Source organism: Pseudopodoces humilis, chromosome 9, assembly GCF_049639895.1.
Source record: "Pseudopodoces humilis isolate 2021_Gansu_Grassland_sample_001 chromosome 9, ASM4963989v1, whole genome shotgun sequence".
NCBI lineage: Eukaryota > Metazoa > Chordata > Aves > Passeriformes > Paridae > Pseudopodoces > Pseudopodoces humilis.
This window is the reverse complement of record NC_142208.1, coordinates 29336211-29352743: the sequence shown is the minus strand read 5'-3', so window position 1 is coordinate 29352743 and position 16533 is coordinate 29336211. Positions and strand designations below refer to the sequence as shown.

Here is a 16533-nt window from a genome sequence, read left to right as displayed (position 1 = left end):
GTTGTCTTACATTTCATATTAAAAAAGATCCAAAACATTAATTATTTGGGTGAAAATTTTCATGTTATGTGTGTGGTTCTAGCTGAATTCTTGAGGAATAGCTGCCTATCAAAGCCACAATACACCATAACCTGGGTTGTTTTTTTTATTAAGATACTTACCTTGCTAGATTTGATTCCACAGTCTGAAAGAGTTTTCTGTATTTTTATTCTAAATGGTATTGTCAGTGCTAGAAAAGAACTGAGACAAGTACTGCAGCAAGTTCACTACAATTGCAGCCCAGCCAGTTCTGAGGATGCATCTGTGCACCTGCAAAATTCAGCTACAGGATAAGAGCAGGGAGTGAATGCTTTAATTTTTTATTTCAGTGGCACTTCTGGAGAGCAGATTGTGCCAAAAATGCAAAATTCACTAATTAATCCAAATCACAGCTGTTAAAAAGTGGATTATTTTAAAAGAAAAGAACTACCCTCTGAATCATGTCATGATTTAGTGGGACTTGGGTACACCACCACACTACTGTGGAAATTAATACGTTGGGCTTGAAGTCTGCAAACTCAACAGAGGCAGGGAGAGCAAGACTCTGGGGTGCCTTTCTGTGCAAGGTAACTTCACTGCTTCTTTATTGTAGCCTTTGCTTTTGCCTCTCTGTAACTGCAGGAAGAGTCACTTTTTACCTGAAGTGTTTTCACCCTTTTAAGGCTTTCTGTGTTTTGTTCCTCTGTGAAACCATGCCAGTACTCACAATGCATACACGTATTGGTAAAAGGAAGTCCTGAACATTTTTAGGCCTTAACAAAAAGCAGATGTTCGTGGTCATTCCTTTGCCTTCCCTTTTAAAATTCATGAGCGAGCGCAGTGCTCAGAAAACCAGCAGTAATACCGGTTGCTCAAGGTTGGCTTGGCACCAGGGGAAGCTTCCTGTCGTGCTCAGCGCTCAGGGCCCTGTGCAGACTGGTGTTCAAGCAAGCTTGCCTGATCTTCCCTTCCAGCTGCAGAGGCACAGAGCAGCACCCCTGGTCCTGCTGCTGGAGCACAGAGGCAGCGCCTGACCTGGTTTGCTCCATCCCCTGCACCTCCCAGAGCTCCGAACAGAGAGTCTCACGAGGCCGAGCGATGCGCTGAGCATCCCTGCCCTCCTGCAGCTCTGCTTCTGCCTGTGGAGGCTCCCTGGTCCTGCCTGCTGTCCTGGAGTGTGGCTGCAGTGAGGAGACTCCAGCCAGGAGCAGGCCCAGGGAATTCTGCCTGCCCTGGAGCACCTGCTGCCCAGCACACCTGGCAGTGCTGGAGAAGCCTCGTAGGTGTGGTGCCCCTCCTCGAGGCTCCTCAGCACAGGACACCGTGCTGTTGTGGCTGAGCTGCTGTGTTCCCACAGTACCGTGGCTGACAGCTGCTCTGGGGTGTTCCCACCACACTCCAGTGCATCACAGCCCAATCCAGGAGCCAGCAACGTCACCTGCTGCCAAAATGAACAGCATCGTTCGTGTGCTCGGACACGTGAGGCCACACACGCCAGCCTGGAGGAGTGTTGTGGGATCTTTAGTGGCTCAATTACTTACCTTTCCTCAAAATTAAAAGCTGAGTTTGTCTTTTAACTGGGACTGCAATGGCTTCATGTTCCTGCTGTTTTTCTTCAGGTGCTGTTCAGTGTGCAGCAGCCAGATGCCACCTGTGCCTGCTGTCTGTCCATGGCTCTGGGTTGATCTCTGTGGTGAATCACTTGGGAAATGCATTTTAATAATAAAATCCAAAACAACTCCATTTTGGATTACATGGGTGTTTAGTTTTATAACTAGAGAAAAAAACCCAACAACCTAGGCAGCCCAAGATGTTGAGATATTAACCTAATAAAACTTACTCAGTCTCTGCTTTTTAGTATTCTGTTTCCTCCTCTGCCCTTCTTAATGCAAAAATATTTGCTTGTGGCAAATCCATAAAAAGACCATATTAGGAGAATTGCATAATATCCCCTAAAAATAGGAAGGAAGAATCTGGGACTATAGAAATTCATTTTACTCAGCTAAATGAATGACTGAACACAAAAACAAAATCGTTAGCAAGTTACTGTACTGCCATGAAAGGTAAGTCAGCTCAGTTGTCTTGGCTGGGTGTCATATTTTGTGCTGTGCTCACTGGGAAACTAATTGCTTGGAATAAATATTTGAAGATCTCTGTGTCTGGTCCTTGTAAGCTGTTTGATCAGTTTGGTGTTTCTGATAGGATCTGTTTTTTATAAAACCTTTAAGATTGCTGTTAGGCAATTTTTGTGCCATGTTATCCCGGCCATATAAGTGCAGTGAGAGATGGAGCTTAATGAGGTCTCATGTTTATTAACATAAGGATCTGGGAATGGTCCAGCAATAATTAATATAATATAGGTCATCTTCCCTTCCTTCCACACTCTTCAGCTCATTTTGGGAGGATTACTTTCAGTTCTTACCCCTTCAGTCAAATTTTCTAACAATTTGCAAATCGAAGAACTTGAAGGGAGTTTTCCCTCTATCCATATCAGACTTTATCAGTGCTTCTGCCCATTTCTTAGCTTTCTGAAGTGGTGTTTGCTGCTATCTGTGAGTGTTTCCATCTGCATCCATCAGTAGCCCCAAGTGTCTGCAGTGTCTGTTAGACCAGAGCTGATTTGATTCATTGTTCCTCTGCAGTGTGGGAAGGAGATGCTGTTCCCAGCCCACCTGGCTCCATCTGCCCATCCATGGGCAGTGCTCCCTCCTTGGTGCTCCTCCAGAGCTGGAAAGCCAGCTGTAGTACAAGGACCTACCTTTGTTCCAGCCTCTCTTCCACAGGATTCCTATAGACCTTCTTTTTCCTGGCCAGAAAACAAACTTTCCTGCTTTAAGGTTGCTCTGTGTTTATTGTTTCTCATGCTTAAGTCCTCAAATCCAGCAAGAATTTATTAATGTTGAGGGATAAGGGGAATGCTGCAAAAAAAAACCCCTGTGTGTGTTTTCCCAGTACATATTTGAGCACAAAGGGATGCTTGGTTTACTTTATTTAATGTCTCAGCTGAAAATCTTGTGATTTGCTTCTTTCTGTGCTGGGTGTTATCTGTGTAGCTCTGGAACATAGTGCCAGTAATGTCTTCATGATGCTTGTTTCTAGAAGGTACTTTCTTCTCTCCACAAAGTGTCATGACAGAACTGTAGTGCTTTTATGCAGAATGACGACTGATCATTTCATGCCCCAAGCTAGTATCTTGTGGGTTGATTCAGCAGAGAGGGGGAAAAAAAAAACCAAAACAGAGCAGGAAAAAGATCTGGCTGCTTTGTTATAGGACAGTGCAGAGCTGACTGTTTTTATAGCTTAAATAGCTGTGCACTCTGGCTGGATGGTGTGGGTTTCAGAATTACCCCGTGCTGAACTGGAACCTTATTTCAGTGGCCTGTGTCTGTGACCCACACTTTTCTATCTTCCCTGTTGAAAGTAATTATACTCCAGTGTGGCACAGTACTCCTGTGCTAATAAGAAAATACTATTGTCAGTTGTGATAGATTAAGCCCACTTATTGAGCACAGAAGAGTTAAACTGATTGCATTTTTACAGTCTGTATATTTCTGTGCTTATTGTTTGTGTCCTGCTGTTGGGGAAAGCAGGTTAGTTGCATAGTAAATCTCTCTAATCAACACAGGAGAAGAACAAAAAGAACAAACACCCTCATTTGTTATAGCTACTTTAGAAGTGTGGTCATTTGAAGGATGCATTCTGGGAGATTGGTCTGTCTTCTTCAGAAAGGCTTGTTAATATGGGCATAACTAACCAGGATCTCAGGAGAGGACAAGGGCTCACTCATTAAAATCAGCTGTATAAACAGCTTACCTAGCAGATATCCGTCCTAATGATGCTTCTGTTGCCTCTCTCTGTCCAAGCAATATGTTCCATAAAGCTCAAAAAGCCCAAAGTGTGTAGCTAAAGAAGGGGGCTGGGTGCTCACTCTGTGCCTGTTTGCATTCAGAGACAATGCATTCAGCTCGCTTTACATCCTTCTCCTTCCCTTCCCTCCCTCACATTAAAGCTCACCTCCATTTGGAGACATCCCCAGTCAGAACTTTTCCTTGCTCTGAATAACAGAAACTGATGCTGTAGTGAACATATAAAAACAGTGCTTGGTGACAAGCCCTAGGTGTGTGTACTGACCCTGGTGAGACACTGCTGCAGTGGTTAATGCATTTATTAAACAAGCGATGCTGTTTTTTGCAAAAGCTGGATGCATAATTGCAGGATTGCATTTTCGGGCATAAATTCAAGGCTGTAGTGTCTGTAGAGGATGGATCCAGAGGGATTTGGGGGATGGAAAGCAGGGATTTATTTTAGGAGAATCTTATGATAATTATCAGGTGCAGGGCAAGAGAAGACTAAGTAGGGGCATAGAGTTGAACTCATGTAGGATGCATTGGGATCAGAAGGAAACATGGAGATCCACAGAGTGTTCTGAAGGAGAAACATTTCCATAAGCAATAGTCCTTTCTCTTTTCAGAAAACCATTAGCTGATTGAACTCTCTTTCTAGGAAAGAAAGAAGTAAAATCTTGCTTCTCATAATGAGATTTTTTTTTCTGGACATGCTTGTTGGTTGCTCTACCAGCCCCTGACCAAGTCCAGTATTTTGGATATAGTATTGAAAGCTAAGGGTTTTGAGACCAAACCAAGGCTTGTATGTGACTAACAGACATGATACTGAAGCTCATCAGGAGGTGCTTAAATACAATTATCTCTAGATATCATCTACTGCTTGTGCTACTACAGTGAGAAGATTCTCTGGGAAAGGAAGTATTCACTTTTTGGAAACATAAAAGCTTGAGTGAGGTCAGGCCTATTGGCTGTATGGACACAACTTTGTCAGAGCAGCTCATGTTAGTGAATTGCAGTTCCCTGCAAAGCTGGAGTAAGTGTCAGCCCATCTTATGTAACTTTGTTTTACAGACTGAGATAAGCCACAGCTTAGTGTGTCATTAAGAAAGTCACTAGAAAATGCTATTTTTCCTCAGCAGAAAAGAACTCGTATGTCTTTGTTAGACACTTTAAGCTGATTTTCCTTCACTGTTTTTTAAAATTATTATTTTTATCAGCTCAGCCCTGCTTGGTTTTTTTTTTAATTAATGATGGAATCCCCATAGATCTTTTTGTCACCAGATAAACAGCTTCATATTAAAATATTAAAAGAATACAGACAATTTAGCCATTTGTGTGTGCTCTTTTACTCCTGTGGAGTTAGGGATTTCTAGAACATTTGAAAACACTTCCTTGCCTGCTTGGTAGGCAAGCCAGATACCTGAGATGGGATTGGCAGTGAATCTTAGGCATCATGCATAATGAACAACTCTCAATTCCCAAATTAACTGGTGGTGCAGCTTTTCCAGGATTGTCTGCAGCTGTACATGATGGACACTCCTTTCTCTTGTTTAAATTTTTAGGGTAATGGAAGATATTAGAAAGTAAATATCTGAAAGAAGAGGGTAGCCTCTTTAATTCAAATTAATGTCTCCCAGGCTGGGTCTAGTTCTTCCAGAGTTATCAGCATAACCTCCAAACTTTTTTTTTTTTTTTTTTTTTTTTAAGTCTCTGATAAGATGTTCACTCACTGTAGCACAAAGAAAGAGTTCTGCTAGGTGTAGAGCTGTTTCTGCCCAAGACAGGGCAGGAAGAATTTTCCCCTTTGGTTGTAAGTGAAGAACATTCACTAAAACACTCTCTTCAACCTGTAGGTTTTGGGTTTTTATGCCATTATTTGTGATTTAGTGATGCACTGTTGTATTCTAGCAGTACAGCCTATGCCAGTATTTTCATTACAGCCCATTCTCACAGGTTTATAACTCAACACTAAAAATGTACTCTTCCAATTTGAAACTTGGCATATAATGTCTCATCTCACCCTCAAAATGACAGTTTTTTCTTTCCCTTTGCCTTCCTCCCAATAAAAGGTTGCATTTTTGTTGTATTTTAAAATAGAAGATACTGTCCTTTCTGTTTTGATAAGGGAAAAGCCTGCCTGATTATTTAAATTGCTTTTCAGAGAGAGGAGGACGTTATAACAGAGGATGCACGTGAATAAGTGTTGATGTTACAATGTCTACAATAAGTATATGGATGCAGAGAAGTATCACATTCCAAATGAAAACCAGAGAATGTTTATCAAAATGATTGAAAAGGGGTTTTTTATGTTAATTTTTTTTCTAGCTGTCGATTTTACCCTTAAAATAGTGTTCTCAAAGGTAAATATGTTTTAGCTGCTGCACTCTTGTTTTCAGGCTGAAGTAAAGGAAGAATTTATTGCATATAGGCAAAATAATGGTGTTTTTCTCTTTACTCATTTGATAAACATAGTACAAAAGGCATATAAATTCTGACTTTGGTATTGAGACCAACTACCAGTAGACCTGTAGTTAGCACAGTGCTATCAATCCTCAGCAGGTGTAAGCAGCAAAGCACAGTGTTTCAAATAAACACCTGTGGGAATAAGAAAGTTAGCAATAAGTGACAAACTAAGAAATAAGAGGCTTGTATGATCCTTACAGCCTACACTGCCAGGATCTGAACCTCTGATCAACAGGCTTTATCTGAAGCCTCACATTCCAATTCAAGGTAGTGTATGGATGTTGTGGACATAAGAAAATCAGGATTTAAATCTAGTTTCTCCTTCTTTATTTGTCTCCTTGGAACAAGCCATTTAGGAGTTGAAAGCTACCCAGCTGCCTTTAAAAGAAGTTTCCTATCCACTATGAACATAACCAGAAGGCACTGTGGTGCTTCTTTCTGTTCTGAATTTACTTCTAGGCATTTCTTTTTTCAATTAGACAGTTAAATTTGTGCTTACCACTTCAATGGTAATAATTAGTAGAAAGGGTTGTAGGAAGGAGATTTTATGGAGGGTGTTTATTAATAAATGGAGCTATTATTTTGTCATATATATGAAAACTACAACATATATTCAGTATGCATTCATACTATAGCTAAGCTGTCTTTCTCTTAAATCCCAGCTGTTTCATTTTTCAGTTGTCTGTAATATGTTCTTCTATCATTAAAAGCAGAGAATATGTTTCCTAATAAGAAGTTCAGTTCCTTCATTTGAATTCTAAAATCAGTAATTAGGTCAAAGACTATTCTGTATCCGTTGGCAGAACCAGTGGCTCTCAGATATGAAATAAAATAGCTGTATGTGGAGCTGAATTTTTGAAGGCATAAAATCAGACTGCTCAGCACTTTCTCACATCAGCTTTAGTCCATCACTGCCTAAACCAGTGAGATTCTGCAGTAAAATGAATGCAGCACTGTGAGATTCAGATCTTCATTTTTTGCAGGAAATAAGTTGCAGGTCAAACAAAACTTCCAGGTGGAAGCGCCAGACATGCCCAGTGCAGTCAGTAGTTTTGTAAACCCAAGTCTTCTCTTAATGATTTACTTTAGCACAGTTACCTCCTATAAAAGGGTTCTTGGTTTGTTTCTGGAATATGCAAACAAAGAACTGATAGTGAGAATCACTGAAGTGCTCAAGTCAGCCACAGCATTGTTTATTGAGAGCACCTTCCACACCATGGGGGTTAGTGCTGCTCTTGTAGAAAAGCAGAAAACACCCAGTTCACTTGAGGAATGGCAATATTAAACACCTCTTGCTGCTGGACAGAGTGCAGGCTGCTGTTTCCATTTTGGATGATGTCACCTGAAGTGCTTCTTGCTTGAGTCAGTGTTTTTTTTGCAGCATTGTAGAAGAGATTCTCTGGCAGCCATGAAATACATTAAAATAATATCTATATTATTATCATAATAGTTGAGAAAGTTGCAAGAATCATTAAGGATGAAATACTCCTGTGTTGTATATTTTCCTAAAACTGAGGTATGTAACAGATTATTCATTGATATGCAGTGGTATTATGGTAATTATTAACTGTCATATTTAATTTCTTCTCATGAGCATCCAGCACCATTTTTAAGGGGCCATGGAAGATAACATGTTCTCTGCAGCTGATGGCACTCATCACTGTAATTACTAAGTACCCTTAGTTGACAGTTTGAAATTTTGCTGTAAATTCAAATGAAAATGTGCATGTTATTGGAAAACATGCGTTACATTTGGAGTTTATTTGTTAATCATGTGCAAATCTCTGTCACAATTATAGGATTATGACAAGCGATGCAAATTTATCTAAGTGCTTTGTGCTGCTGGAAATGTAAATTGTACAGGGAATAAAATTTGTATTTGTTCATAGGCACAGAAGAAGCGAAAATCCAACGAATCTGTAGATACAGAGCTCTGTCTTAATGAGGTAAGTGTGGATCTTGGATATTTCACAGCACAGGTGCCTCCCCATAAGAAATGACGTTTCAAGTCTGTCAAGATTATCATGGGCTACCTCACACTTTTCTTGTCAGTTTTGTTATGTTTGGATATCATAATGCATTAAAGAATGATCTCACTTAGAAGTTCAGAGCTGGGCTCCAAGTGTCCTCTACTGATTTTATACTTCAGTACCTGTATGGTACATATTTAGGCAGATCCCATGGTAAACACCATTGCACCTAGCAAGGATACTTATTTAATGATCTGCACCCAAGGATTAAATCTAATTTATTGTTATCCAGAAGTAACTTGTCAAACAAACTTGTTCTGTTGACTGTCCAGAAGGTGCAGTTTCTCTGGGGGTCCTGCTTTTGCTGTTACAAAACAAACTGGCACAATAAACACAGAGCCATAAAAACAATGCCAGGCTTTTACATATGGAAGCATTTCTAAAAAAAATTTAATACTCTTCTCTTTTTTAAAGTGTGCAGTACTGGTATTAACTAATTTCAAAATCTTGTCATTGTGACATCTTTTTTAATGCCTTTTTCATAATTCAGTTTATGAGATTGATGTATAGGTATCAGTGGAGGGTGGGACATGGACAAACAAAAGATTAATTTCGTGATGTAGACTTAAATGCTCTGCAGAGGAAATGTTGTGATGGTGACCAAGGAAGGTGTTGTGTCTTGCAGAACGCTCTCGGGAAGGACAACACAGCGGGAGTCTCCACCAGTCACATATCCGCGGAGAATTCCCTGGCTCTTCCTACCAGCTTCTATCTAAGCACACAGCTCACCCTGATGGCACTTGCACTCTCGCTCTCTTTGTCCCTAAGCTCATCAGTCGTCTTATAGGCATTACAAAAGGACGTGTTAAAAGAAAAAAAAAAAAAAAAAAAAAAAAGTAAAAAAAAAAAAAATCTGTTTGCTGTCCTCTGTTGTTTATCTGGAATTCCAGGTCTGGGAGCTAAGATGAGGCACTCCTGCTAGAACAGTCTCAGTCAGCTGGAATTTTATTTTATTTTATGTTTTTTTTCTCTAAAAAAAGCTTCTTGTGATATTTAGAGGCTTTGTGAAATACTTGGTGCAGTGCTACATTCCAAACCCAAAAGGCTTTTGGGCATGCAGTGTTTTAAAGAGACAGTGTGTAAATTTGCCTGTAAAGCGACCTGGTTGGATTATTTTAATAATTATTATTTTAATTCTGGCTTTTACCTGAGAAAGAAGATAATGGTTTTCTTAAAATCTTGTTTATCTCATTGAATGATTTTGGTTTTCAAATTGATTGAACTTCAGACTATCAAGGATGCCAGGCTTTTGTCTAATGGTGAATGTTCTCCCAGAGAGTGGACTTTATGAAACTTCTTCATTTGATAAATCGCTACTGATGTTAAACTCTTTCAGTGTGTTAGCATTTTCCTCTTTAAATGTTTACGTACTGTAAGTGATTCTGCGTTCCCTGCTGAGAAGCCATTATAATTCACATACAGGTATAATGTATGTCTTTCAGTTAAATTCTCATCAAAGTAGAGTGTGGCGTAGAACCTTCTAACAGTACATTTATCATTTAATTATAATCATCTAGCCTTAACAAGAGTGAAGATCCTTTACATTAGCAAGATGCAGCCATTGTGAAAGCTTGATAAAGATACATTTCTTTAAATATGAGGAACAAATTTTGCTACAGGGTTTCAGCTGTACAGTATATGGTCTTCTATGCTTCCGTTGTGATAATATAGTCAGTTATTATACTCTTTGTTTAATAAAAAATTACATACAGTTTAATTGCTCTGCTAAAACATCATCATCTGTTTATACATACCTGATAATGTCAGATCAAAAAGCTACAGGAACTTCATGCCTTACTTCTCTTATCAGAACATTGCAGAGGGACGAGAGGTAGTAGGATATCATTTAAACTGTGTTTTATTTCTTAGAACTGCTAAAATCAACACAAAAGGATGGTTGATCCAATTGCAAGGCAGCATCATGCATGTGTACCCATGTGATAGGCTTTTCTCACCCTGGTAGTTTCTACCACAGACCTTGGCATTGCTGACAGGATGAACTGTCTGCAAGACCAGCTCCATAAAGTAATTTAATGGTTTGGATGGCAGTGTTACCAGTATACATGATTTAATCGCTTGGTTCTCCCTCAGTGACATTGGCAGCCTGTGCTGGCTCATGATGATTTCCTGCAGTATCTAGAAGGAATTCTTTAAAGCTTTAAATGTCATCAGATAGGCAGCATTTCTCCTAAGGGCTGTCTTTATACCTTACTGTGATGGCTTGTTGACTGTTACAAGCAGTTACATCTAAGTGATCAACAGTAATCAGTTTTTATTCCTATTGGAAGTAGAAGACAACTTCTGCAACCAAGGAGTTCATCATGTTGAATGTATGGATTTACTCTGAGACTTACACAATTATGCCCTGACCTGCTCTGAAATGTCCAGATTGGTTATTTGCAATACAACTATAAATTACAAATTACTGTTTTATAAACTGCACTGAGGTTTGAGTGTGCAAAATACACATCTTGCTAAGAGACTATTAAACCTATTGACAAGTTCAGCTTTTGAGATTTTTCTTGGCTAATAATAAACATTTTCATAAATTTTGAAATTCAGTTATGTACTCTTCATTATGGTCACATAATATAGGTTTCAAAGCTATTTGTATGTGATGGAATTCTACAATACTCTGTGCCACTGAACATAACAAATTAGACAATATTACTTTTTAATTCTGTGTTGATAAGAAACTGCAAATTACTTTCAAAGGCAGCAGAGCTGCTTTCAGAGAAGAGATTTATAGACCATCATTACCAGCAAAGCCCATGTGGTTCCTGTTGCTCTTCTTGTAGAAGATAATACAATTATTGAAAACTAGTGGCAACAAAAAAAAAAAAGTTTATGAGATTCATGATTTTAAAAATGAATCAAATTCTTTTATGTCAAAAGGAGTTGATAGTACAACTTATTGAAATGCTAATGAAAATAGCATTGTAATTCAGAAGTCTGACATTATCCAATTAAAAATATTTTCAAAACAAATTCCTAAACATTATGATTATTAAATCCATCTTTGATCCACAGATCTTTCTTTAAAATACCATTTGTATTCAGCACATTAAACATTTTAGCCAGTATCGGGAATTTTAATAATCTCCCAGTACAGTATATACTTTCTGAAGATCTTTTTAGTGTTTGCTTTGGTTACAGTATCATCTCTCTTATATTTAATATCAATTTTAGAGCTTTGACACTGATCCAGAATAAATACTATTGATCACTTATACTGTAAATAACAACATTATTAGCTTCTAATCACAAAAGAAACTGCTGGTTATCTGAGTCAATGACAGTTACCTTTGGAAATAAAATTTATATGTAGTAGAGGAAAAAATGGTGTTTTTTACAGATAGCCGAAAAAAGCTCAACAGAGCACTGAAGTTTTGTCCTGCAAATTAAAAGTCCTAATTTAAAATATTAAATTTCTTATTAAACAAGCAGAAAAGAAAAAAAAAATACCCTTAGGAGTCTGACACTTTACATGCAAATATTGGAGGATTTCTTGAAGTTGGATGTGGTGTGGATGATGTCAGTTTAGCGTGGTGACCTTGTCAGTGCAGTCATTTGCTACAGTACTGAATTACGCAAATTGTTTATTTTTTTCCCCACTTTCAGTCATTAAAATATCATGTGTTGAGTGCTTAAGGGACAAGCTTAGGCCAGGCTTTATATAGCTCTTTAAAAGATTAATTTTATCCATATAACAATAATATAGGGACTGTCCAAATAAAGATGTACATGGAGATGATCTACTGTTCCTGTTGTAAATCTCCCCAGCTCAGATGTGTGTGAATTAAATCATGGGCTACCATAAACATATCCAAATCATCTTGTACTGGAACAGACACTGTCATTAGTATTATTAATAGCTTGTTTATGCTCCTTTTTAAAAGTAGTGCACACAAAAGTAAAATTGAGCCTGAACTGGAATATATGGCTGAGGTTTTGCTGTCGCCAGCGTAACTCAATTCCGCAGGTTACTCCAGTGAAAGAGGCACTGAAGCTGAACCTTGCAGATATTTGCAAGAAATGACAGCAGCTGAGGGTTCCCCCTGTCCCAGTGTGGGTGGTGACACCACCAGCAGGCAGCAGCCCCAGGGAGTGACCAAGCAGGACTTTGGTCAGTGGTGAGGGGTGCAGCCCTTGCTTTGCTGACCAGGCAGCAGGAGCTGTCCGTCTGTCTGTCTGTCCCCACCAGGACACGGGCCACTTGCCAGTAAGCAGCTTCATTCCCACTGGGTCGGCAGGAAGAACTGGAATTCTTCATCATTTCAAAGCATGCATAGACAGACTCTGGTCTGGAGACCTATTCCCAAGATTTTTTTCTTTTTTTTTTTTCCCCCCCACTGACATTACGTCCCTCTAAGACCCAGACTTTTGAATTTGAATGCAGTTTGTTGCAGTCAAATCAGTTGACTGAAAACATGAAAGTATCTGCTTTTGCTAAGCCTGTGCAACTAGGATGGAGATCAAGAAAACAAATCAGGAATCACCTTGAAATCTCAATTTAATTACAATTTGTGACTGTTGGCTAATCACTGTGATATTTCCATGGAGTAAAGATGGTGAGAAACCAGTGAAGTAGAAGAGCAAAACTCAGAACAGTTCCCTCAAGGGACATAAATCTTACGTATGTCAAGTGACAGGAGTATCTCATATTTAGCTTCTAATAAAAGAGCTGGATTCTGCTGCAACAGCAGCTCCTTCAGAGCAAGCAGTAAAAGACAGAAGCACAAGCAGTTATTCATACAATTATAACTTTCTTTCATAAAATGCAATTCTTTGTCTTCAATACCAAGGTGGCTCTACCTCGCTGAAAAATATATGTTCACTGGCATTCTTTCTTTCTGCTTTAAACTGTTCTGCATTCTGCATGTTCTGCATTAAAACTGCCTCTGGGGTTGTTTTATGCCCATAAGGTTAGATTGTACCTGATGTCCCTGACATCAAATAAAAATGTATTTGGTTCTGATGAACTTGGCAGAGAAATTAATCCAGTGACTTGTTAAATATTTCTCATCTTCAAATATTTGCTTTTTCTCAGCAGCCAGTTCCTTTTGTGACATTTCAATTATTGGCTATTTCAGCTTCTCTTTAACTTCAGAAGGTCATTTTGTCCGACTCCACAGTACTCAGCTTTATAGATTTGCTTCAGTGCTGGTTTTCTGGTTTTCTTTTTTAATTACAGCCTTCACTTTTGAGAAGAAGAAGAAAAAAAAAAAGATGTGATCAGGAATATGTCTCCAGTGAACTAAGAACACCTTTAACAGGGAGGAAATTGAAAGTTCCCATTTTATCTCTTTAGCACTGGTTTGATTTGAATAATCTAAAACATTATGTTGTTATTCCCCAGATGGAATTTAAAATTTAGTTTGGTACTGAATAGGATTGAAAACTTTCAAACTCTTTCCAAGCTATTAGAAATATTTAAATACTTCTAATGTATTTTCCAGTTGGAATTTCAGTCAAATAGATAAAGTCTCACTAAGCAGTAAATTCTTACAAGAGTAAGAATTCTCTTTGGGAAATTTTGATGGCTCTGTTCTTAAGGTAAAATCAGGGAGGATGGTGAATTTCCATTTTTAACTCAGTATCTCAACTTTCATACACCCTTGCTTCATGTTCTCTTCTATTTCCCTCCAGGCAATGTTTATAGATGCATATTAGATGTGGGCACCTCAATAGTCAGAAGCCAATTCCTGCAACTCCTACAAGATGTTCCATCTCGTTTTTATAATTCGTAAAAGCATGAGCAAAAAATTCAAGATGTGGCTTAAAAATTACCTGAATTTTAAAGGAGCACAGTCAACAAATTTCTCAGTAGTATTTCTTACCAATACAGACTGTGATTTTCTAAATTGGTACTAAACTACTACTGTGTAGACTATTCACAAGAGTTCTCTGAACACATTTAACCAGAATTAGGTTTCTGTTGTTTTATCTTACTCAGGTGCCAGTAGCTGAGTGAGTTGACATGCATAGAATTAGAGCTAATTGTTGCCTGGATTAAAACACCCAAATCTTAGCCCCTTTTCACCTGCTTGTAATGATTCCAACATTATAATTCTTTTCCACTGGTTTTTAATTTGTCTAAAGGACAACTTCCTAGAATCCAGAAGAAAAGGAGTAGATTTAAGGACAGTTTTCTTCAAATTCCTCCTTCCAGAATACCAAAATATTTAACTTACAAACCTCTGTACTCCGAAGCCTTTGTGTCTGCTCCATCACTCGGGCCTGTCCAGCTGGGGTGAAGCTTATCCCACACTAACAAAGCTGTCAGAGCTACATGCTGACAAATAAGTCGTGGCAGTCTCGCTAGCTGCAGCTCTTCAGCTGAGTATGGAGTTGGCTTTGGCCACTGCACTTGTCCTGAGGTCAAAGCTTAAATGCTACAAAAGCTAAACCCCACAGATGTAGTGAACCACAGGGAGATGTAAACTCCTTCAAGCACAGAAGCCAGCAAATCAGCTGAAACTCTGGAGTAATTTTCAAAATAAGGTTAAAACTATATGGTCCTCTCATGGTTATGTTTATGGAACAGGATATATGTGACAGAAGGAAGCTAGGGAAACAGGAGAAAGCCTGAAGATGCAGAAATGACTGTTTAGGGAACCACCATTTATTTTAGCAGGAGATACTGCAGAAAGCACACTGCTGAGAGAGAAATGTGTGTCCCACTGAGGATAAAATGGAGAAATCATGGGTTTTTTTCTTTGACTTTGTGGATTAGCCCATGGAAACTGTTCTCCCTTCTGAGAAGTGAAGCAGTTCTTTTGGGAGTATGCTAACCTGAATGCTGGGAGCACAGGATCTCCCTCTCACATCCCCAGACCAGGTTATTAGCAGTGACATCCTCTGCCTGCTTTGGGGTGAGACAAAGGCTTTAACCTTTAAGTGAAAGGTGAGACAGAAGAAATGTTTGTAAGGGTTATTAGAGCAAAGCCTCACAGGGGATTGTACCTGGCAGTCGGGGGGTGCACAGCCCAGACTGAGCTGAGTCACACATTGCTTAAAAAGAAAGCTAAGTGGAGGTAAAAATTGAAAGAAAAATGTGGTCTTGATTTTTATATTGCTGCTTTTCTGGGAAGTGATGCATAAAATCAACCTCTTACCTCTTCCCAGTACCCTACATTGTTTCTGGGTAAGAGCAAAAAATAAATCCTGAATGCAGTCAGTGGGAGAAACTGCTTCAAAGCACTCCAACATGTGGGAAACTTAACTGGTGTCAGCTATTAATCTCCATATTCTCCCCCTCCTCCAGAATTAGTGTTTGCTTTGACATGGTTTGTGTGATTTGTGCAGCATTACCTAGTACTGAAATGATCAGCTGTGATGAGTACTGCTCAGGCTGGGAAGGTGCATGTGTCTATCACCTGAGGGCATGTAGAATTTTTCACTTCTTGTGTAAACTACAAGTTGACAAGAGCTGCAGCAAAAAGGAAATAGCAGGAGAAGGCTCACGTAAACGTAATTTTTCTTACATCGTGATGATAAATCAATTAATTGAGGGTAAGCAGAAGTGGTGAAGATAAAGGTAACAGTTAGCAATCAGACCCAGGAAGACTGGCATTCACTGTGATCTGAGGATATCCAGTGTTAGTACTTTCCTGCACTTTTTTTCACCTATTTTTTTTCTATTTGTCTTTTCCCAAAACTGTCTGGAACACACTTCCATTTTCTGGAGGAAATTCTTACACAAACAGTTACCTTCCTGTGTGAATTCTGTGTCGTCTCACGGATTTCTGTACATCTCACTGCAGGTTATTACATGTCAGGTCTTCAGTCATAATGGCTGGTAATTTGTTGTAAAAAAAAACCCCAAAACCAATGTTCACTTGTTCCTGTTGACTTACTTGCTCTGAGGACATTGCTCTGAGGACTGTCCACACTTTGGAAGTCAATCCACGATGTTTGGCATTTTCTGTTAGCATAATCCTCCTGCATTGGTATTGTACATATCCACAAAACAATCCCTCTCAATAAACATTATTCTCTTTTTTTATTAAAAAGCATGTTTTTGTGAGAACAATTTCCTGGTTGTTTTTCTTCCGTTCCGATTTAGTATTAAAAAAAAAAAAAAAGAACAACAAGGTTGATCTCATTTTTCCCTGTTGTTTTGCAGTCTACCATGATCTAAGAAAATAAGAAATAAAGCATTTTCCCTTTAACTA

The 16533-nt window shown here is 38.9% G+C and overlaps 1 protein-coding gene across 1 annotated transcript in view; it reads left to right on the top strand.

Annotated features, from left to right (window-relative positions):
• The window catches only part of GFRA1 (GDNF family receptor alpha 1), a 136231-nt gene extending 119903 nt beyond the window's left edge, over positions 1 to 16328 (top strand). The window contains exons 8-9 of the mRNA XM_014250501.2: positions 8216 to 8272; positions 8982 to 16328. Of these exons, the coding sequence (XP_014105976.1) occupies positions 8216 to 8272; positions 8982 to 9143 (219 nt within the window). The 3' untranslated portion in view covers positions 9144 to 16328. The remainder of the gene's footprint in view (positions 1 to 8215; positions 8273 to 8981) is intronic.
• Positions 16329 to 16533: the final 205 nt, after the last annotated feature.